The sequence below is a fragment of the Centropristis striata genome, chromosome 11 (genome assembly GCF_030273125.1).
Source record: "Centropristis striata isolate RG_2023a ecotype Rhode Island chromosome 11, C.striata_1.0, whole genome shotgun sequence".
In the NCBI taxonomy this organism is placed as follows: domain Eukaryota; kingdom Metazoa; phylum Chordata; class Actinopteri; order Perciformes; family Serranidae; genus Centropristis; species Centropristis striata.
Genome location: NC_081527.1, coordinates 30624110 through 30646480, shown reverse-complemented (window position 1 = coordinate 30646480; position 22371 = coordinate 30624110). Strand labels below are relative to the sequence as shown.

Here is a 22371-nt window from a genome sequence, read left to right as displayed (position 1 = left end):
AAATATAGTCATGCATTTTTCATGAATTCTAAATAGTTTGGAAACTAATTGAGGAGAAGTTTTCCCTCATTTGTGTAGCGAAGGGCGGGGCTCTCGCTTACAACCCTTAAAGGTTATGAGAGTGAGGCAGATTTCAGATTTGTTTGCAAAAAACAAACCCAGAAGCTGTGAAATTCGCTTCACATGACACGTTCCCACATGACACATCAGACTCACACCCACAACTGTTTCTCTTACAAAAACATAGCCCGAATGACTTTGTTTGCATTCTCATTTGGCCCTAATAAGAAAGTTCTCTGACTCACACCCCCTTGGGCTGTACTGCTAAGTTAAGCTTCAAAAGCAGCAGAGGAGTGATATAATGAAGTACACCAAACAAATTCCTTTAATTGGGGCTTACAGAGCCAGACGTGACAGGACAGTACCGTTTTGTCCAAGCTGGCTGGTGCCGGCCCAAAAAAAATTCACCACCTCCTTTAACTATCTCGCATTTTAGAACAGAACAGCCCACTGAATAACGATTGTTTACCTGCCAGAATAGCTGCTAGATTTGTCTAACTGACCAACAACAGCCAATTTAGTTTCCCAATTTAGTAGTGTTCAGATGGTGGCTGGGATTAATTTTCTACCTTGGTGCCAAGGCTCCTTATCCCAAATAGCTTGACAACAGTGTAATTGGGAGCTAATCCTTTAGTTTAGGGGTATCCTTTTATCTTCCTGTGATAAATGACTCAACTAAAATAACTGACTCACCTCCACTGAGAGGATCAATAAACACACACCAGTCACTGTTTTGGCTCTTCCTGCCTCCTGATTGGTTGCTTACCTGGAGTGAGCTTGCAGTGATTGGGTAGCTCGTCTATGCCTTCTTTGAGCAGAACGGGGATAATGACGTCGTAATTGGGCATCTCGCTGGACGGGAGAGCGAGTGGGAGATGAAGTGGCGTGTTTGGGAAGAAAAACAAAAAAAAGTGAGAAATCAATATCTCCCAAAATGAAAGTGAGCAGAACGAGTGAGGGAGAATGAGGGACGGAGCTTAGCGGGGATGAGGCATTGTGTAGCAGGCGCCGAGGAGAGACTGCAAAGCGAAACGAGGGGGTTTGTTTAGGCTTCACTTACCAGTAAGTCTGTTTGAGAATGAGACTCTTTTCTTCGATCCAGGCCCGCCTGCTCTCGGCGCTCATCCCCTTCCCGGCGTCGATCACAGCAGGAGGGAAAACTATAAGGAAGGAGGGGAGAAAAATGCATTTCAAACAGATGTGTGTTTGAACATTTGTTTGGCCGAACATTCGCTGGATGAAAGTTCAGAGGGACTTCAAAGGAAATGTAAAAGGCTTACAGTCGTGCAATTACTTGTGTTGTGTACAGTCGGTGCATGTCAGTGTTTCCGACAACACTGAATTCATTTAAGATAAAATGTCAATCCCACTGTGGTAAAAACGGTTAGGATGATGTTATAGAGTCAAGGCCAAATTAATCATTTTGTTTCCCAATGCAACATGAATAATTACGATATGTTTCAAGTACGACTGAATACAAATGTATTGTAATTAACTATTCATTGTAAAGCTCCACTTCGGCCCAACAAAGAGTTTGCTCTTCGTTGACCTGCCTGATTAAATAATGGTTAAATAAATAAATAAAAATGTTAAGAAAAACATTTCCAGACCAGACCACAGATCAATGCAAATTTCCCCACCGAGCCTCTGGACTAATTGACTCTTATTAAAGCACACCTCCAGCCGTGAGTAAGCCACGAATACTAATAAGTCCGGAATTAATTTATTTAGTTGGGTGTAGGTGGTGTTAGGAAGAGCAGGTTGGATCAGCACTGAAAGCAGGTGGTGAGAGACAAGCTGTCAAAACTCCCTCCAGAAAGATTTTCATTTAGCATATTGGTGAGAAGATGTGTCGATTTCATACCCCCAACTGCTCACCTCCAGACTGATGTGGGTTTTTTCTCTATTTCTATTTGTATTTTTTTTAAATCAACATGTTTTTGAATGCCACATTTGGTCATGTATTGGTTTGGTTTGCTCATTAACCGTTTCAAATTATCAATAACTGCTCGCATGAATAAATATTCATGAAAAATGTTTTAACACTGTGTTAACAAGTGCTCTAAAAATAAAAAAATGTTAATGCTTCCTCTCTAACACCTCAACTTCCTCGCCATATGTGTGACCTAAGAGTTTACGGATTTCACCAGGGATAATGACGTTATCTCACAAGTACAGTATAGAGTATCTTTAGAGTATCTAATTAATACAGCCGCAAAAAAGGTGCAAACCTCCAGGCTGTACTGTAGCGGAAGGATTGCACCTATTGACTGGATACGAGAAGCAAAAGTCACCAATGAGACTTCATGGAAGTTTGAAACTTCAAGTTTGACATTGGACATCGCCCATAATTTTTTTTTAGAGCACCTAGTGACCAACCAGGTACCTTTAACACAGCAAGCAAACACTAAGCTAACATTGTGCATCCTTAATTCACGTAAGAATAAATAATAATTGGGACACTGCATTTTATTTTAAGCCATTTCTTCAACTAATTTACTTACAGGAAAAATGAACAGAAATTATTAGACAACTACAATTGACTTTTACAGTGTGCTTTCAGTTCAATAAAGGGCTAAAGTTCTAAGACGAAAACACAGAACACAACTTTTCACAGTGCAGTTAGTCGTGTTTCCATCAACGGATTTCTATGCCAATTGACGATTTGCATAAGAAAATTTGATGGAAACACCAAAACTCAATAAAACTTTTAGAGAATGCGCATAGAAGTTTTAACACTCACTTGTGGGGTGGTTTTTGTCTTGTTTTGGAAAAATAGGTTAATGTCCTAAACCTGAGATGGAAACACTTTTTCCAAGTAAGTTCTGACATAAACATTTACATCACATGATTGATCAGCTGTTTCTTCTGACATCAAGAACAAAACTTGCCCAGTTGAATCTATTTCCTGAAGATTTCTCTCCATTTTCTCTTGTGGGTGGCTAAAGTTGTCCAACTAGCAACCTTTATTTGTTCTTTTTTTTCTCTTCTTCTTCTCCTTCTCCTGTTCACTGACGGATTAGTCTACAGCAATACATTACATTGCCATCTATCGACTAAGGATGGGGGTTTGGAAGAAACCTGCAAACTTGATTATCTATAACATTAACGATGAATAAATAGTTTAATCACAGTTTTGATAATGGACGCTTTTATTTTGAAAGGACGAAAAGAGACTTGATCCTGTCAATCGTAAAACTAAATCAACTGAGATTAAACTGTAAAGATAACGTCAAGGAGTTCAATATTTTATGTTTTAGCCCCGAAGAGGCATGAGGTTAGTTTTCACGGCAATCTTATTATATTTAAATATTTCATCATATTTTAATGTGTTTTGTGTTTACATAAGTTTTGGATAAAATTAAACCTAGTAATTCATGCTAGCAGGGTTTGATACATTAAACTAGTTTTGCTCAAATTAATACTCTTGTATTAATACTGTAGCTTTGTTCTGTAGCTTTATCCAACTTAATTCTCAGCTCATTGACTTATTCACGTACGGCCACAGAACTGAACGATTGGCCGAGTTTCAGTTCAGTGAATACGCAGTTAGAGATAAAAATTAAAGCAAAAAAATACACAGATCGATTAAAAATTCAACGTGATCGACCAAATTCTTAAAGCTCATTAATCGATCATCTGTTAATTATTCCCATTCCTACTTCCGACCAAAGAACTAGCTTTATGCAGCTTTGTTTGATCGCTCTAAACCAGTTGATGGAAACGTCCCTAATTCACATTATATTTAATGCGACATTTCAAACTTCCGCTTAAAACTTTGTTTCGACTTCGAATAGAAAACACGCCTTAATCCTGATTGACAGGTCACCCTTGTAGCAACTTGTTTACTATGTAATTGGACTTTTTTTTGCAGCCAGTGCCCCCTGCTGGTCGTTAGAAAGAACACAGGTTTAAGGCACTTCTCAGGCCTGTAGCTTACCCTTTGATTGCAACAAAAAGGGATTTTGGACGAAAAAAATGAAGGTTTTCAAATACATTACTCATGAAGCCTCCTGTTAACTTCAGAGGACTTTTATCCCTCAGCCTCACATTGGAGTCGCTGTAAGAAAGGATCTCTCAAAGCTGGTTCGATAGACATGTGGGCGCCGGACTATTGTTTTAAGACAGACTTGGAAAAATTGTGAACAACTTCTTTAAAATTAGAGATTACCTTGTCCAGGGGGGGTCAGGCACACAGCCTGGCTCAGTGCAGATAGGACACTCTGCTCAGCCAGGCCTATCCTCAGCTTCCCAGCCAGGGACCTGTCAATCAAAACCACAACACCAACGGGCTGTCAGGGCTGACGTCCATTTGCACCTGCTGCCCATGACAAACGCTACATGCTTTAACATACACACAAGGAGGTCCGAAGGCACTGCAATATCTGTGTGTGTGTGTGTGTGTATCCATGCAGGTGTGTGCAGGCGTGCTTGTGGTCACACACGCAGCCAAGCCTGTCAATGTGTGCGTGTGTGTGTGTGTGTGTGAGAGAGAGAGAGAGAGAGAGAGAGTGTTATTTTACCTGACTATGTAGCGGGCCTCGGAAAAGCGGCATGCCACAAAGAGGCCTTTGATGATGTCGATTTTCTTATTCATGGCCTGAGGCAGACGGGAGGAAATTGAGATTCACAGAGGAAGAGCGAGAAGAGACAGAATGCAAAAAGACTGAGGTCACTAGCGAGTACAAACTCCATGTTCAATCCAGAGTGTAAGAGAGAGACAGAAAGAAAAAAAAAGACCCAGCAGCAACGGGGATGAAAAAGGAACTAATTGCTTAAGAGATTTCAGCCAGGTGACAACTTATTCAAAGGCTGAAAGATTACTCTGCGTCCTCTGAAGTAGACAAATAAACAAACAATTCCTAGTTCAATACACAACCACATTATCATTTCCTTTATTTTCCCTCCCTGACCCCACTACTGAGAGCCAAATAGAGTGAAAACAATATTTGCCCAGGCCTGCTTTCCCCCTAATGAAAATGTTATTCCCTGGCTCACCGAGTTCCCACTCATGCTGGCGATTTCCTTCAATTTCCTGAACACGCCCCCTGCTGTCAGACTGGCCGGCTGGAACATCATGCGCTGGTTGCTGCGGGAACTCTCGGCCACAAGGCCCAGATCTCCTTTCTCCTGCGCCTCTGCCTTGATTTTGTCCAATTGTCGCCCTGGAAACAAGAGCGAGACGGTAAATAGCAGCTGGCTGATGAGTAGAGAAGGATGGCATTAGCAGTGAGGCTGAGAATGCACAAGCTAAGTGTTTGGGTGCAAATGATTGGTTGTGTGTGTGTGTGTGTGTGTGTGTGTGTCTGCCCCTATTACCGGTTGCTTGAGCAACAGCTTTCATGAGAACCGTCTCTCCAACACCGAGCTCCATCCCCAGGTAGGCAGGACCCAGCTGATTCAAGCACAGGTACACACAGCACAACAGATCGTCTAGGAGAATAAAACACGCACACAGGAATGAGTTCTTAAACCGAGAGGTAAATTTTAGTCAGCATTTTATCACTCTGGGGTCTCTCCTCTCAAACTTAATGAGGATTTTGAAGGGGTTTTTGGTTAGATGCCTTAAATAAGGTCTGTGGTTAACACAAGCTAAAGAGATGTTTGCGTTTTGTTGTTTGACATAAAATATCTTAGTAAATTCCTCCAATTAACAAGTGTGTTAATGAGACTACAGTGGATGTCGGGGACATTAAAGGTCATCACGCCGGACACGGACAGGAACTCTCTCACTTGTCCACCTTACAGCCTCTAGTCGTGATTTGCAGAGCTCTTGCAAACTCTTGTAGATTATAGACTATGTTGACAAACTATTATTGGACTACGGTTTGGCCAGCATGTCAAACCACTGATTAGCTTGTCTGAGGTCGAAAAGCTAATCGTGCAAATAGCATAACGTAAATTATAGCATAACATTAGCTTGTTACTGTCCGCTGCATTAATGCTTCAAACATCATAAGTGGTGTTGATTTGTAAAGATTTTCCTGCTGAACAAAATTTGATAGCATCAGAAATGTGTGTTTGCCACAGAGCTTATTTCCTGCCATGGTAAAAAAAAACCCATAGGCAAATTCTCAATAGACCCCATGGTTATGCAAACTTCTGTTTTGGCCTTCAAAAATATGCCATGTAATTTGCTCTCTATAATGCAAGCATGCATAGTAGTGGCCGACAGATATATCAGATATTGACCTATTAAAGTATCGGTGTTTATGCTATCAAATATGTGCAGTTATGAAAATGTTATTTTTTACACAATATATAATGTAGCAAAACATTGCTTGGCATGATTTTTTTTAAACAGTCAGCAATTGACTGACACTGAACAGTTTATTTAGCCATTTATTTTATTCATACTTATCCTTTATTTTCTTAGTTACATTCTATAATGTCATTTAGCAGAGGCTTTTATTCAAAGCGACGAATGAGAGTAGTACAACACAAGCAAGGATGAAGTCAAGAAACATAGCAAGAGTAAGTGCCACATTTATAGAATTGGCTGACGATGTAATACACTTTTTGTTGTGTATAATAATGTATAACAATGTCAACTATCATTTAATAAACAAATAAATGTATGCATGTTTGAGGAAAAAGTAGCTCTCTGGGTACATTTGCAGAGTAGTGAAACATTGGTTCACAATCCACATAAAAAGGGTCTTTTTTCATTTCAGCTCAAAAAAATAATATATCAGCCACCATATCAATGAATTTCCCCTCTAAAATCAGTATCGGTCTCAAAAATCCCATATCGGTCAGGCTGTTATGCAACACACAATTATAAGTACAGGCACACAAAGAAGCAAAGAAACCCAAACTCAAGGACATATGGACAAAGACACATTGTCACAAACATGGAGGTACAGACACCAAACACACACACACACACACACACACACACACACACATTGAGTGCAAAAACAAGACAAGGCCACATACACTCAGTCAACACCAGCCAAAACAAGTAAAACATAAAGGCTCAGACACACACAAAATCAGAATCCCACAGGTGCATGCTCATACACAAACCAACACACACACATACACACAGGCATCAATGAACTGACTCATCCTCCCACTTTTATGTGCAACCTGGCTTCATCATCATCTCCTTGATAGAGTGGCTGGCAGCCAGCTGCCTGTGTAGCTACATCAGCATGCATTATGGGAGAGATAAAATAGCATTTACCTGGAGAGAGCAGCAACACGGAGCGAAGCAGGTTCGACAGCGTCTCGATGTTTCTCAGCCTGGGAAATGACAACAGGATTGCTTTGAGACAAGGAAGACGACTTAAATGAATTTTAAAGCCATCCTGTAAATACTGGGAGGTGGGAAATGAGATTTGTCTGGAGGTTTTAATCGGAAATGGAAGCTCGCGAGGCAGATGAACTGTTCATTTATGAAACGCGATACATCAGTGGAGTAGGTGGGAAAAACACAAGTCATCACTGGGACGCTTGTCATTCGATATCCTCAAAGGGTAAAAAAGGAAGTCTGTAAAGGTGTTTTTAATTTGTTGGCAGGAGACTTAAGTTACAAATCATCCTTTAAAACGTCTGGTCTGGATTCCTAAAGCAACGAATTACAGGCTTTTCCTTCAACAAAAACTATATTTCTTGTTGGCTTTTTAGAATTTTTCTTGCTCAGGATTTGCTACCAATGAAGTTTCTAGAGAATAAAAGTTTTTTTTAAATTATCATGAAATGAAACCAGTGTGAAAAAAGTTATTAGGAAAAAAAGGGATTCTGTTCTTAAAAAAAGAAAGAAAAAAAACAGTTCCTAGAAAGTGACCTAATTGCAAAAAATGTTCATGTTCCCTGCCCTCCGCAGAAAATTAATGCAATTTCCTCACTTTCTCTGGCTGTAACACACTTCTAATTATATTCCAGAAATTCCCAGCAGGAAGCCAGGGTGGTAATTTTGTGGAAATGCTTTAGTATATACGATATCCTTTGAAGAGACTAGTGATCGCTTTCTCCCAAATGGTGTTTACCTCCTCCAGGGGAAAAAAAAGACAGAAAAACACCTTTTCCTCCATATGGAGCTCTTACCTGCCAGAGTCCTCTTCAATCTTCTCAAAGGTGCGAGCCACTGCCAAGTACGGCACTCTGGAGAGTGATGAGCAGATAGTTAGCAGGCGAAGCATTCACACTGACAGGTTTTTAAATTCACGGCGTTTAACTGACTCAGCTGTTCGGTGCAGCTAGCAATTAGTGCAACAGTAGAAAGAGCTTTGATTGGGGGTTATCAAAACTCCTCTAAAGCAACAGCAGGGAGGACAAAGGTCAGCGCTGCCAGGGTGGAAAATTGTTTCCTTACAATGACGACTGAGGTGCTAAAAATAAATTCTATTACACTCCATACTGGGAGGCAGAACAAACAGGAGAAGAGATTTTAAGCCCTAAAAAGAGAAATTTTCTGTAGGTCTTTGCTCAGACGAAGCAAAAGATTTAAAGGAAGTTTATATATTCTGAAGCAGATGGGTTTGAGAGACAAATTATTCAATGACTAGAAAGCATTTACATGTTAATTCACTGACTTTTCTGGGACTGACATGAACCTTTAACTGTCCTGATGCAGCATACTTCTGCTGCTTGAATCAGGTTTAAAACACATCACTGTGCACAGCAGCTGACCTGAGTCTAAGCAGCTTGACTTGCACCACGGCCTTGATGTAAAATTCCATGTTTTTTCCATGACTCTCCATTACCAAGTCGGAGCACTTCCCTGGCCTGAAATTTTTATTTCTCCTGAGTTTTTTTAATGTTTGACTCTGGGAGGTTGCACAGAGAATCAGGCTGCTTTCTACTACAGTTTGACTTGGAAGTGAGAAACAAAACAATGAATTTCAGATCTTGGTAACCGTTTCAGGAAATAGTATTTTGGGGGAGTCTTTTGTTTTCTTCCTTGTCAGCAGTAAAAAACTGGAAATAAGTATTGGCAGAGTTATCTCATGAATTCATGATAATGATTTGTTTTTACTTTAGGATTCTTCTCTTCTCTCCGTTCATCTTAGTGATGCAATTCTTTCAAAACATATTGTCAAGCTAAGATAATGTTTTTATCATCCAAGAAAAAAAAAAGGATAACATTGAGTGTTTTAGCAAATGGCAACAACATGTGAAATGAGCGGAAATGAAACAAACAATTAACTAATTAGTCAGTGAACAGAAAATTAATTGTGAGATGTTTTGATGATTAATGGTGTGACTAATTATTAAGATAAAATGCCAACATTTCATTTTCAGTTTGGAGAAATAACTGTTTTTATTTCATGTGATATAACTGTAGTAAACAGATTATTTTTTGGATTATGGATCTTGCATAGCCCGACCGATCTCCACAGCACTGGAGGAAGGTCTGGCTGCAATCATGATTATTCTGGGAAAAGGGATGAAAGCTCCAGCTTGTTTGCATTTCTTTTAATTAATCACAATTGTCTTTGGCGGCACAAAGCCCAGGGTGCAGCAATGGTGCGCCTGCAAAATAGATAGAAGGGATAGTGGAAGGGGCTTATCCTTTAAGTCTTCATCCGGTGAGTCAGAAAAGGTTAGGAACAGTTGGTGGGAGAAAACAAACAATCTGAAGACCTGACCATTGGTTTTTTAGCCCCCTCCATCCTGATTTTTAGCACTGGTTTTTCTTTTTAAAGCAACAGAAAAGCTACTGATGCCATATTTACTAGAAGACCTAAAGAATCCACTGTCATGAGATGCTGTTGTGAAACGAGGTGAAACAGCCGCCCAAAGTTAGTCAAAATCTTGATGGTTAGAGGTCAAAGGACTGCTTGGAAAATTTAAATGAAAATAGGCTCTATAGCAGACCTGGGCATTGGGCAGCCCGCGGGCCACATCCGGCCCTTTGGCTGTCCTTGTCCGGCCCACATGAGGTTACCCAGAAAATAGAAATCAATACAACCGCAGTGCTTTTATTTTGAAGGCGATTTACGTTTAAGTTACCCGAGTTACCGAGGTACCTTGTCAAAAACACCTATTAAACACCTAAAAAGTTAATAAATTAACAATTAACAAGTTAATAAATTCCTTGGTCACCTTGTGAATCGACCATACGAGCTACGAGGTGGGAAACAATAACAAACATTAGCATTAGCACTTGAGCAAACAAGCACTTTTACTATAGTTAAGACAACAAATATAGCCACAAATATATATGGCAGAAGAAAATAAACTTGAACAAACCTTGTGCCCTGTCAGCCGCCACTATAGAAGCCTTTTTGATACTTTATATCAACTTTATATGAATTACCGGTACTATGCACTCATTATTATTTACCATTCGCTTTTCATTTAACCGTTCCACCTGTTACTTCCTGTCACTACCTTTCAAAATTAAAGCACCCGTTTCACACTGGAAAGCACCTTTTCAAAATAAAAGCATCACAACATTGTAAAACGCCTAAAAAATGTACATATATATATTTAATTTACTCCACATTAACAGTCTTATCATAACATGTATTGTTATCAATAGCAGCTCAAAACCAGATAATTTACTGTATTTCATAAAGCGGTTAAATTAATACTGAGCAGAATTTAGTTCAGAGTTTTGGTCCGGCCCCCGTAACCTTTGTGGTATTGGTCATGTGGCCCCTTGGGAAAATTAATTGCCCACCCCTGCTCTATAGGTACGTACAAGGCTCCTCTTTACAAACACCACCCCTATAAAATACAATTCGGTTTAAGAAGCTGTAAGGGGAGAATAGGAGTCGGGACTTGGGGTGAAGTATTTTCTTTGTTTAATATGTGGAATTACTGTATGCGATACTGTATGATATTTACAAATTTTTTTCTTTTTTTTGTATTTATTAACTTGTTTTGATTTTTCTTAATACTGTTGTTTGACATTGTTATCATAATATTTAATTATTTAAAATGTATACTTACTATATTTTTATTTTCTCAATCAGACATCTGGTTTTGTTTTTTGGATATACCTTGATGTATGTTTTAAAATGTTATGTTTATTAGGGAAAAAAGCAAAGATATTTCTGTGAATAATGCTTCACAATAAAGATATTTAAAAACAAGAAATTGCAAGGTACATATTTTAACTATTTTCTGACATTTTATGGATAAAAAACAATCAAAAAGCTACCTGAGAATTAAGAGAAAGTAGATTCCTGGAAAGTAAAGCCCTCAAAACATCTATCTAGTCCAGGGGTGGGCAACCTTTACTAACTAAAGAGCCACTGTTGGCCAAAAAAAAAGAAAAAATCACGGAATGGAGCTGCAAACCTTATATTGAGCCTAAAATGAAAATTAAACAGCTTAATAAGTCTAAATTAGCCTACCAACATTATTTATAGTCATATTGAGTCACATTTATTAATATGATTTTGAAAAGTCTATCTGAAGGAACTCAAAACTAAACTCAAAGTTGGCAAAACTTAAAGGGTAAGGTGCGGGCAGGAGACTTTCGTAAGCTATGAAGCACATTTTAGTTGACTTAAATTACTTTTTTAATATGCTGTAAAAAGGCTATACAATTGTACAATTGAGGAATACAAATAGCTTTTGGTCTACACCATTGATAAATGAACATTTTAATGTAAAAATATGTATATCATTTTTTATGTCTCAGCCATGGGGAGCCCCTGCAGGCGGCCTAAAGAGCCACATGAGGCTCTGGAGCCACAGGTTGGCCACCCCTGATCTAGTCCATGTCATCACAAAAATGTCCCAGCAATAGGAACTATAGATTGGTGACACACCTTCAAGTCTTTCCAATTTCTAAATCAAGTCACCGAGATAAAAGATTAGAGGTGAGTAGGTCAAGTAAAAGTGTTCTGGACTTACTTTTGGCCTTGCTTCCAGCAGGCGTGGTCCACAGGATGGTAGTTGGGCCTGGACGGATCGTAGTCCGTTTGTCCCGAGGTGGACTCACTGAGGAGAAACACAACGAGAAACAGAGCAAATTAACAGTCTGACTGAATGACGGTGACAGCTGTTATAGTCACTGAAGCAACTCAGATCTCTTTGTAGACAGAGAGTCATGCACATTATTATCATAACAATGAGACACTTTGAAATATAATGAGTGTTTTGGGAAAAAGCTCCACTGGTTACGTCAGACTGGAAGAAGTTGAACTAGAGGAAAGTTCTGACTTATTACGAATTTGTTTTGTTGAATAGAAGGGCATTTGGTACATCAGCAATGTTATATAATCCTTTATTCTTACAAAAAAGGATGGTTGAAAAAGTTTTTTTTATTGCAAAAAAATGTGTTGCGTGCTTCTTTTCCCTCACACAGGGTGCAACAAAATATCACTGCCTGAGTTCATTACAAGCAGAGGGACTATAGCTGTGAACATTCCTTTGTATGCAATGCCTATCACTCCCACACTGTCACACACAAGGCAGTGATAAAAAAAATAGTTAGGAGGATGAAAAATGCTTTTTCCTCTCCTCCAGCGCTAAAAATAGTTTGTGGCTGGAACAGTTAATATAACCTCAATGTGACAAAGCGGTAACACGGGGCTGCTGCTGGTTTATCTACATGTAATGAAGCACTTCTTTACATAAGGCAGTCTCTGATGATGTAAAAGTAATAATAAATACAGAATTATTGGCTTAAAGCACAAGAGAATTCATACCTGAGCTGAGACAACAAACCCTTTTTTTTTTTAAATAACTGCATACAAATACACACAGTGATTTGATAAGGGACAATTGTTTTTCAGTCAAGGAAGAGCAGAAGTTAGTGTGAAAATATGACTGATCACAGCAGCAAAGATTTTTCATTTCAATAATTGTCTGTTAACTTATTATGTCACAGAATGAGGTAACACAATAGTGATTGAGCACTGATTTCTTCCTTATTTGCAGGGTAAGGTCTACTCATGAACTGGGTCACACAGTCAACAGAGACTGGACCAGCAGTGAGGATCTAACACAACAACAACAACTGATTTGTGTGTAAAAATATTTTCTGGCCTCTGCTAGAATTTGGAGTAAACTGTAACTGTGGCCAAACAAAAAAGAAATGAGGGATGACTACTTCAAATGGAGAGATTTGAAAAAAATTCCAAAAACACACCTGCATTTACGGCTTATTGCCATAGGTGCAGTGGTGGAAGAAGTATTCAGATAAAGTATCAAAAGTAAAAGTACTCATTATGCAGAATGGACTCACTCAGATTGTTTTAATATATTATTAATATTTTATTATTATCACTGATGCATTTATGTAAGCAGCACTTTACTGTTGTCCAGGTAGGGCTCATTTGAATTACTTAAATATACTTTGATGTGGTTCTATTTATAAACATGCGTAATCTTAATTGCATTTTTTGCATTTTTTTATAATAATCTCGACCTGAAAAGTAACTAAAGCTGTCAGCTAAATGTTATGGAGTAAAAAGTAAAATATTTGCCTTTAGATTGTAGTGGAGTAGAAGTATAACGTAACTTAATGTGGTGAGAAAAGTACAAGTACTTCAAAATTGTACTTAAGTACAGTACTTGAGTAAATGTACTACGTTCCACCACAGAAAACAAAACAGAGATGTTGTAGATTTTAAGTTCAAGAAAGCCTTCCCATTGCTGAGCTGTGACAAAATTTTACAGAAATTTGTTGATTTGTTTCTGAAAGACACTGTATGGGTTAAGAAATACTTTAAACCTGTTAAGTGTAATTGGTTTAACTATTTTAGAATCGGGCAAAATTTGCACTAGATAGGTTGTCATTTAATGTTCAGTTTGGGAGAGAGACAAAATGGCTTATTGACCGACTATTGGACAACTGGATGGAATTCTGGCTATCAACAATTCCATTTCTCACCACTTATTTAAATATTATTGGAGTACAATTTAAAATACTGTGTCTAAAACCGCAGTCATGACTGAGACTGTGCTTCAACTTTTATAAACACGGTCGCCTATACATTTGGAATAAGTTTGTTTTCAGACACAATCCTGTTAATTGTGGTTTCATTTTCATTGAAATATCTTTGGAAGAGATTGATTAATAAAGCGTTGAGAAGATATACACAATTCACATTGTCGCAATCATTTCATGGAAAGAGGTAAAAAATATTTTATTCAAGCTTTATGAGCCAAGGTGTATTCTTTCTACTTCACAAAACAACCTGCAGCTCCATAGTCGTCTCTTTTCTCCATCTTCTCTCCTTACAAAGAAAAACTGCATAAAGTACTTTCTCACTTTGTAAACATATGCAGCCATCTTGCTGTAATTAAAACTTTCCTGGAAGTGGCAGAAAGGATGATTAAAATGTGAAGTATGACTTAACACAATGTGCGAGATTAATTTAAAAGATACAGAAATAAAATAGATGTCAAATAAAACCCCTGTGGATAGAGTAATTCATCAAAATAATCAGGTATAATTGGATGATCAATGATCTTCTGCTTTAGACAGATTAGTGTCTCCCTGTTATGTACTTTACAAACGAGGTCAGAGGTCAAAGTTGGCTGGAGCTGAGGCCTCGTTCAGACTGCCAGCCAATATCCGATTTTTAGCCCATCCAGATTGGAACTGGATGGCTCTTTTGAAGTCTGAACAGTCACAAATCACATGAAATCCGATTTTTGCAGACCGGATCGAAACCACCTTCGAGAGGTAGTTTCAAATCGCATTTGGACAGATGCGTCTCAGTCTGAACCGCTCCAAACACTCAGATCGGTCCCTCTGGTGCGTCTGAGATGTTCTGCACCTCTACTGGACAGTGATAAGGCCAATATACTGAGGTGACCTGCCTCCATCATGTTTGTTGTTCTATTGCCGTCGCAATTATATGACGTCAGACCGTCTGATGCCGTTACTACAGCAACCTGTCAGATCAGTCAATAATGTGGCCCAGCCTGAACAGAGCCATATCCGATTTGGACACTTACTAAAAACAGTGTGGACAGTCAGCCCTAAAAATGGGATTTGAGTAGGAATCCAATTTGAATCAGATTCGCCTGCAGTCTGAACGCGGCCTAAGAGTTCAGTGTGTCACCAGGTGAGAGAAGAGGCAGGTGAGTTGTAACTGGAACTTCCTGTTGTACTCACCCTTTTGTGTCTTTGCTCTCCTCCGCTGACGACTTCCTCTCTGCACTCGTCTTTTTCTCCCCTTCATCCTTCTCCGGTTTCTCTGTCTTCACTGCTGCTTTCCTGGGAGCTGCGTAACAAAAAGAAATAAATAAAACAGAAGGTGAGGGTGGAGCAGAGGTTGGGGTAGGGAAATATTTTGCTGTCTTTTCTAACTGATAAAAGCGTAGCACATTTACGGACACATTTTTTTGTGCAAGCACAGAACTATGCAAATTTTCTCCTCACCAAAGAAACTGCTGATTTGGGCTTTCTTGGGCGGCTCCTTATCTTTCTGCTCTTTTGCTTCTTTCTGCTTTCTCGCTGTTTGACTTTTTGGGCTCTCTTCTTCCTTCTGCGTGTCCTTTTCAACCACCTCCTCCTTGGCAGCGGCAGGCCCTTTCTCATCATCTGTCTTCTTCTTCGGTTCATTTTTCTTTTCCGCCCCCTCAGCTTTCTTTCCTTTCTCATCAGAGCTCTCTCCCTTCACCCGCTCCTCCTCCTCGGCCTGCTCTCCTTCCTCTTTCTTCTTCTTCTCCACCTCCTCATCTCGGCTGTTAGCCTCGGTCACTGCCTTTTCAACTCTCTCTTCCTTTGCTCCCTCCTCCATGGGTTCATCGGTGTTCCCTACACAGGGTGAGACAGAAAGGGAGTGGAGTCATTGAAGAGATAAATGCCAGCAGGTTCACTAAGGGCGACCCAATTTTTTGTGAGCCCATGTTTGAAGATGGTTTTCAACATAACAGCCTTCTTCAATAAATGCCGCAGGTTATATTTTTTGAGGTTTCCTTTTCACCCGAGAGTCAGGTAAGAGAGAAATTACTATTGACAAACCTGTAGGACTGAGTCTCGGCAGACAGAGCCGGGGTCGTGATACTGGCTGAGTGAGGAGACAGCCATGAAACTTTAATGTTCTTATCCACTAGTTAAAGTGACTGGTGGACTCAACTGGTGAACCACACAGTCACTTTCAGTCACTTTACCAGCCAATTTCAAAAAAGGCGAGGGGCCATTTTCCCGTCTGTGCTTCTGCAGGTACACATGCTGCACAGAAAAAAAAATACCAGCTTCTGAAGAGGTGACAGTGGAAAAACTATAATTTTGCTGAATAAAAATGTTGCGGCCTGCATTTCCTTGCTGTAATTCCACCTTGAATAAGACGTCAGGTAAACACGTAGACAAACAAATTAGGAAAAGTCAAAGTGGCTTTAGCGGTTTGTGCAAATGTTAAAGATTGCTTCTCGTTGATGGTAAAAACACGTGTCCGGTTGTTAAATACATAAAACTTCTAAGCAGAGTGAAAGCTTGCCACGGATTGCTTAGAAATTCTAGTTTTTACATCTGTGATTATTTTCCTTGAACGACACTTGAAGTGGCCTCTTGGCAGAAATATTCAACAGCAGTTGTGAGACAGCAAGCATTATTACTGCAAGCATTGAGTGGAGAGAACCGGCTGTATTTTTTTTTTTTTAACCTTGGGCTGTTTTTGCTCAGTTCTCTTTATCTGCAGTCTTACGTCCTCGTCAGTCCATGTGTTAGGTCAACATTAGGGAGGCCACAGTGAGGAGATTCTCCTCTGGTTAATAACCTCGTGGCAACACCAGGGTGAACCATTTCAGCAGAATTCTTACAAGAAAAGATATTTGCTGATGAGACTGAATATCTGCAGAGCACCAACTTTGATCTTTAACATTAGAAGGACCCAACCAAACTTTTTTTATACAATATATGATGCAGAAAACAATGCTTGGGGTGATAATATAATCATAAAAATAACCATATTATGCCCATTTGATCTTTATTGAAATGGCCAGTAATTGATTGTCAGTGAACATACAGCACTGATGTTAATTTAGCTATTGATTTGTTATTAATAGCTAAATTTATCTTGCCTTGGCAACCAACTTTACACTTGTCATGTGATAAGTGAAATCTGACTTTGTGTATTCTGCTGCAATTCTGCTGTTGTACGAAGCCGTTATTTTCAGTTTAGACCTAAAGACCAGATCTAAAATTAGAAAATCATATCCATCGATTGATTTTTAGGGCATTATAAAGAATGTGGTGACGGAGGCATGTGGTAGTTTTTCTTGAAATAGATCATTTTCAATTTTGTTGTGAAATTTTGTATATCATGTGTATGTTGTAATTTTTGTACAGCTGTTACCTTGGCCAGGTCTCTCTTGTAAAATAGATGTTTGATCTCAATGGGACTTCCTGGTAAAATAAAGGTGAAATAAATAAAAAAAAGACTAACAGCACCCATTGTTCGGCAAAATACTGATAACATGCCTCATATTTTCTTTCCTTTTTCAGTTTATTTAATTGATGTGGGATAATGTGAATAAAAACTAAATGGGGTTTACTTTATATTTTTACAGCAGAACGATGAGCAGAGTTGGTGGGAAAACCACCTCATCCTTTGGCTTTAGGCCTGTAGCTGGCAATTATTTTAATGAATCTATGAATGCAGTTTTTTTCCTACTAATTCAATTATTGATCCGTTTGATAAATGCCAGAAAATCGCTTGTCAACTACCGATTGCTTGTTTTACCTGACCAACAGTCAGACGTCCAATCTTGTTAATTTATAATTCTACAACAAGAAAAGCAGCAAAATCTTCACATTTGAGACGCTGGAGCCAAAGAATGTTTGCCATTTATGCTTTTCAATTTGACTGGCACAATTAAGTAATTATAAAATGTGTTGCTAACACATTTCCTGTTAATTAACAACGCAATTAATTAACTAATCATTGCAGCATCTATTGGTGCTCATATCACACATCAAATGTGTCACGCAGCCCAGCAGAGTAGCGGAGGTAGCGGAGCTGCTACGCAACAATAAATGTGATAAAATGCTGTTTTTAAATGTGTCAGACATATGGAAGTGTGTTTTGCCATTTAGGCTATTTACAAAAGCCACCATCCAACATGCAAGTTGGAGTTTTACAAGTTCTCAATTCAAGATATTTGATACAATCTGACTTTGTTTTGGGGTTTTGTGGTCTGTGTGTGTAGTAGTGTGTATGCTGTGTCCTTAAATTATGAACAGGGCACTCTGCAATTCCTCTGAAGGGAATGCAGCTTTTTAAGGGTAAAATTCAAACACATTTCAAGCACCAAAACAAATACTTCCAGACTCTCAAAGCATTTATCATCACAGCGAAATTGTTACTATAAATGCAACTGCAAAAAATAAAGTTGACTGAATTAATTTACACCCTAAGCAATGAATGTAGAATGTAATTTTGTTCATTTTACCAGCTTTTCATATTCATTTCATTATAATATAAGGGATCAACAGAGGACTTCTTCAGCTATGAATGTTGAGTGAACATATTTTTCAAACAAATATAAAGACGGGATTGTTCCATTTCCATTTTGATGGAAGATTATGAAAACAAAGCACTTAAAGGAGTATAATCAAATTCAAGCATATCCCCAACCTTGAAAACATAACAGTTAAAATTAAGCATCTTTCAAACTTCCAAGACTTTGTAAGAACCCAGGGGAACAGCACTACTGTGATGGATCCAAATCCTTCCATGTTTCACAAACTACTTGCATGTTTACTCCCATGTGAGTACACACATTTACTCTCTCCCATGTTGCCTGTTTAACAGGATGTTTAGCGACTGTTTTATTTTCATTCTCTTCGTTCTGGGAAGGTACAGACAGAATATATGGAAGAGAAACCGTCTGAATGCTGCATTTATCTACAACTGCAGGCAAGTTAAAGCTGGTGCCCTTTGCAATACAGTGCAGAGCAGATCAGTCTCTGTCCAGGATACAACACTGTGAACAGGGCAGAGATATGTCCTTAAGTTCTGTGCACACAGCTAACATCTTTATATGAATGGCTGGACGAGAGTGGCAGAGTCGCAGTGTGAAAAGGATGTTGGCGGGACATTATTTCCTTAAGAAATGTATCGATATTGTAGGGCTGGTTTTAAAAATAAAAATGACTCTTAGATTCAAAATCAATATCAAATTTGGATTCATTCATTCCGAGATCGATCTTAAATCAAATGTATGTATTAGGGGTGGGCGATATGGCCCTAAAAGAATATCACGATATTTCAGGTTATTTTTGTGATAACGATATTTTTGACGATATTACGAAATACTTAAAAAGATATAGAAAATATGTTTTTTTTTAGTCTGTATGAATAAATAAAAATCTAAAATGTAGTGTGAAGTGCAACAGTTGCCAAATACAAAAAAATGACTCTTGACTCTTGAGTATGAGCAAATAATAAAAAATAACCATTTACGGGTCCTGGGGGCATATTTTAATGAAATATTGTAAAGGGGAATAAAGGTTCATTCATTCATTCATTCATTCACCTTTATTTAACCAGGCAGGTCATTAAGAACAAATTCTTATCTACAATGGCGGCCTGACAAGCGACAAGGGTCACTTGAGGGAAGGGGAGGTGGGCTAGGGAGTAAAACACAGTAAGGATCGTAAAAACGCAACAACAACAGTAACAACAATAACAGATAACAAAATATATATATATATACACACACACATATATATAAAATTACAACAATAACACAGACAGACAGACAGACAGACAGACGAACAGCAGTCAACAAAAGAAATATGGAGAAAAAAATGGTGAGGTGGTATTACATGGTAGAAAAACAGTTGCAGGAGTCAGTGAGAATGTCTGAGAGAGCAGCTTTGAAGGCAGGGATGGATTGTACATTTTATTTAAGGCATCTTATTTTGACAGTCTTCTTGTAAATTCTGTGGTGGATTCTGTTAACACACTGTGCTCTTATTTTGAAAGCTGCATGTGTTTAGAAACAGGAAGTAGTAGTAGCTTTTTGTGATTCAAACAACTTTAATTGTTAGCTAATGTTAGCTCGCGGCTAACGAACGGCATAATGCAGCAGTGTGTTTGGATCTGACCGGCCCGTGCTAGCTGATAGTATTTAATTCGGCTTGCACACACAGGCACTCAACCTTACACCACTACATCAAGAAGTAGGAATGTTGCCAATATCATGATACGCATTTATTTAACCATAAAAAAATATACCAATTTTATCGTGAGCGATACAATATGGCACACCCCTAGTATGTATGGTACTGTGCAAAAGTGCAAAAGGCAGGTGTGAAAAAATGCCTAGAAGAATTGATGCTGGTTTGACGGCAAAAGGTGGTCACAACAAATATTGATTTGATTTAAATTTTTATTCTGTTCCCTCACTTTGCATTTTGGTAATTGTTAAAAATGAACTGACATTTCTATTTTTGAAAGCATTCTTATTTTACTTCTGCACAGTACTGTATAATCCCGCATTTGTGTAAGCTTTAACCTGGCCTGTTTGTCTTTTTAAAGGCCATTTTTTTGGTTAATGTGACCACTTGTCTGGACGTGCTCAACTGAAAGCACCACAAATCCTTATTTATACAGTCCATGCACAAAACCTTAAAGGCAGTCTGGTTGCATTTTGGATACCACAAATCTCTGCCTACTATTCTTAATGTAAAAAAAAATATATATATATATATTTTTAATAATGCACAGGGTTCATTGTACAATTTAGGCCATTAAATCTTTCATATACAAGAAAAATTGGTATTGTAACTGAAAAATAAGCAATCAAATCAATATCGGATCAAATAGAAACCTTGTGGATAGATGCAAAAAATATTTGGCGATACCCAGCCCCACATTATAGTATAACAACACGTTATCATGAAATTAATTTGGATTTTGTCACTCCTATTGTTATTTCAGTTTGAAATTAAAAGCTACTAAATGTGCAGATCTTGATTTAAAGAAAACAGACCAAATGTGTTGCTTTGTTTTGGAGTTGTTGTTTTGTTCATGTATCCAAGGTGTTTGTGCAACTTCCCAGGTATTAAAAATTCAAGAAGATCTCCAGCAAATTTCCCATTCTTACCGAGACTTTCCAGACCTTTGCAGGAGCTGTGCTCGGTTATCAGACTCATAGCAGAGGTGAAAGCATACCTGGGCTGCCGGCGCTGCTCTCCACACGGGGTCGTTTGTTTTGCTGACCCTGCTCCTCTTTGGCCTCGGCCTCATCTCTCCGACTCTCACTGCCGCTCATGCTCTCATCAAGCTTCCTCTTAGGGAACATCTTCCTCGCTGCAGACACCAGGACGGGGCATTAAATTAAAAAGGAGGAGGGAGGGGGAAAAAGAAAAAGAAGAAGTAGTGAGAGGCATCCCAACTGAAATCATGGCGTGATCAAACAGAAAAAGGATGTGGAGATGAAAACAGGACAAGTCTGCTCTCTTACTGCAGATGTAGGGCAACAAAAAAAAAGAGAGAATCCCAGATACGTACTTTGCTAATGAAAACACTAATTCCATCCTGAAAGATATTATGCAGCACAGCAGCTTAGGGTTCCAGTGTAATTTCCTTTGTAATTTTATGCAGCAGTGGTGCTGGAGGGTAATTTCAGTTTTGGTTCCACATCCGCCTCTGTTTTGGTCCTTGTTAGGGTTCTAGCACAGGTGCTGATGTTTTTCGTCTCGATATTATAATGAAAGCATTAACCCAGGACATTAAGAATGCAATTTCTGGTCAAATTAGAGTTACTTTAATGTGATGTTTTCTCCAGTGGTGATGGTGGCAGGGCTCTCGCTGTGGCAACGCACCACTGCTGAAAGCAAACACCGCAGTCATCAAACACAAAGAGAATGGGATGATGAAAAGAGAATGAGCTGCTTCCCTGCTGCAAAAGTAGGATGAAGGAGACAAAGTGAGAAAACGAGGTGTTCCCTCAATTGAAAACAAAGCTGCAATACTAGAAATCTGTGTAGCTCTAAGTAGCTTAAATTCTCTGTTGAAAAATCCCAGAGTGACATGAAAAGTACAGCGAGTACAATGCGCCACTTAAAACCGCTTCTGTTTTATGTTAAATGCAGATAGTTACACTTATCTTATTTAAAATTCACAGATAATGAACATGTGTGGCTGCGGCAGCGCTCGTCCGCTTTTATCTTACATGTGTGAGATGCTCAAGCTGTCATGCACACGCTGCATAATAATCACTACATATGTTCAGGATTTTTTTTTTTCCTAAGAAATTTACCGAAGCTTGCAAACCAGAAAGGAACCAAATAAAGATCGACAATCAGCTATAATAATAACACGACACGCTCCGCTGGTTCCATTAAAGCCCAGTCAGCAGAAATGATGATCACAAGACAACAAAGCAGTAATAATATTATCACAATGCATGCACACGCAGAAAAATAATAACATAGGC

At 38.7% G+C, this 22371-nt stretch overlaps 1 protein-coding gene across 1 annotated transcript in view; it reads right to left on the bottom strand.

Moving 5' to 3' along the window:
• lig1 (ligase I, DNA, ATP-dependent) overlaps window positions 1-22371 on the bottom strand; it is a 68630-nt gene that overhangs the window by 36921 nt on the left and 9338 nt on the right. Inside the window, exons 5-16 of the mRNA XM_059345131.1 lie at window positions 21105-21242; window positions 15362-15739; window positions 15095-15203; window positions 11878-11964; window positions 8113-8169; window positions 7250-7308; window positions 5380-5493; window positions 5059-5225; window positions 4584-4660; window positions 4232-4323; window positions 1121-1220; window positions 827-912 (exon numbers count right to left, since the gene is read on the bottom strand). Of these exons, the coding sequence (XP_059201114.1) occupies window positions 827-912; window positions 1121-1220; window positions 4232-4323; window positions 4584-4660; window positions 5059-5225; window positions 5380-5493; window positions 7250-7308; window positions 8113-8169; window positions 11878-11964; window positions 15095-15203; window positions 15362-15739; window positions 21105-21242 (1464 nt within the window). The remainder of the gene's footprint in view (window positions 1-826; window positions 913-1120; window positions 1221-4231; window positions 4324-4583; window positions 4661-5058; window positions 5226-5379; window positions 5494-7249; window positions 7309-8112; window positions 8170-11877; window positions 11965-15094; window positions 15204-15361; window positions 15740-21104; window positions 21243-22371) is intronic.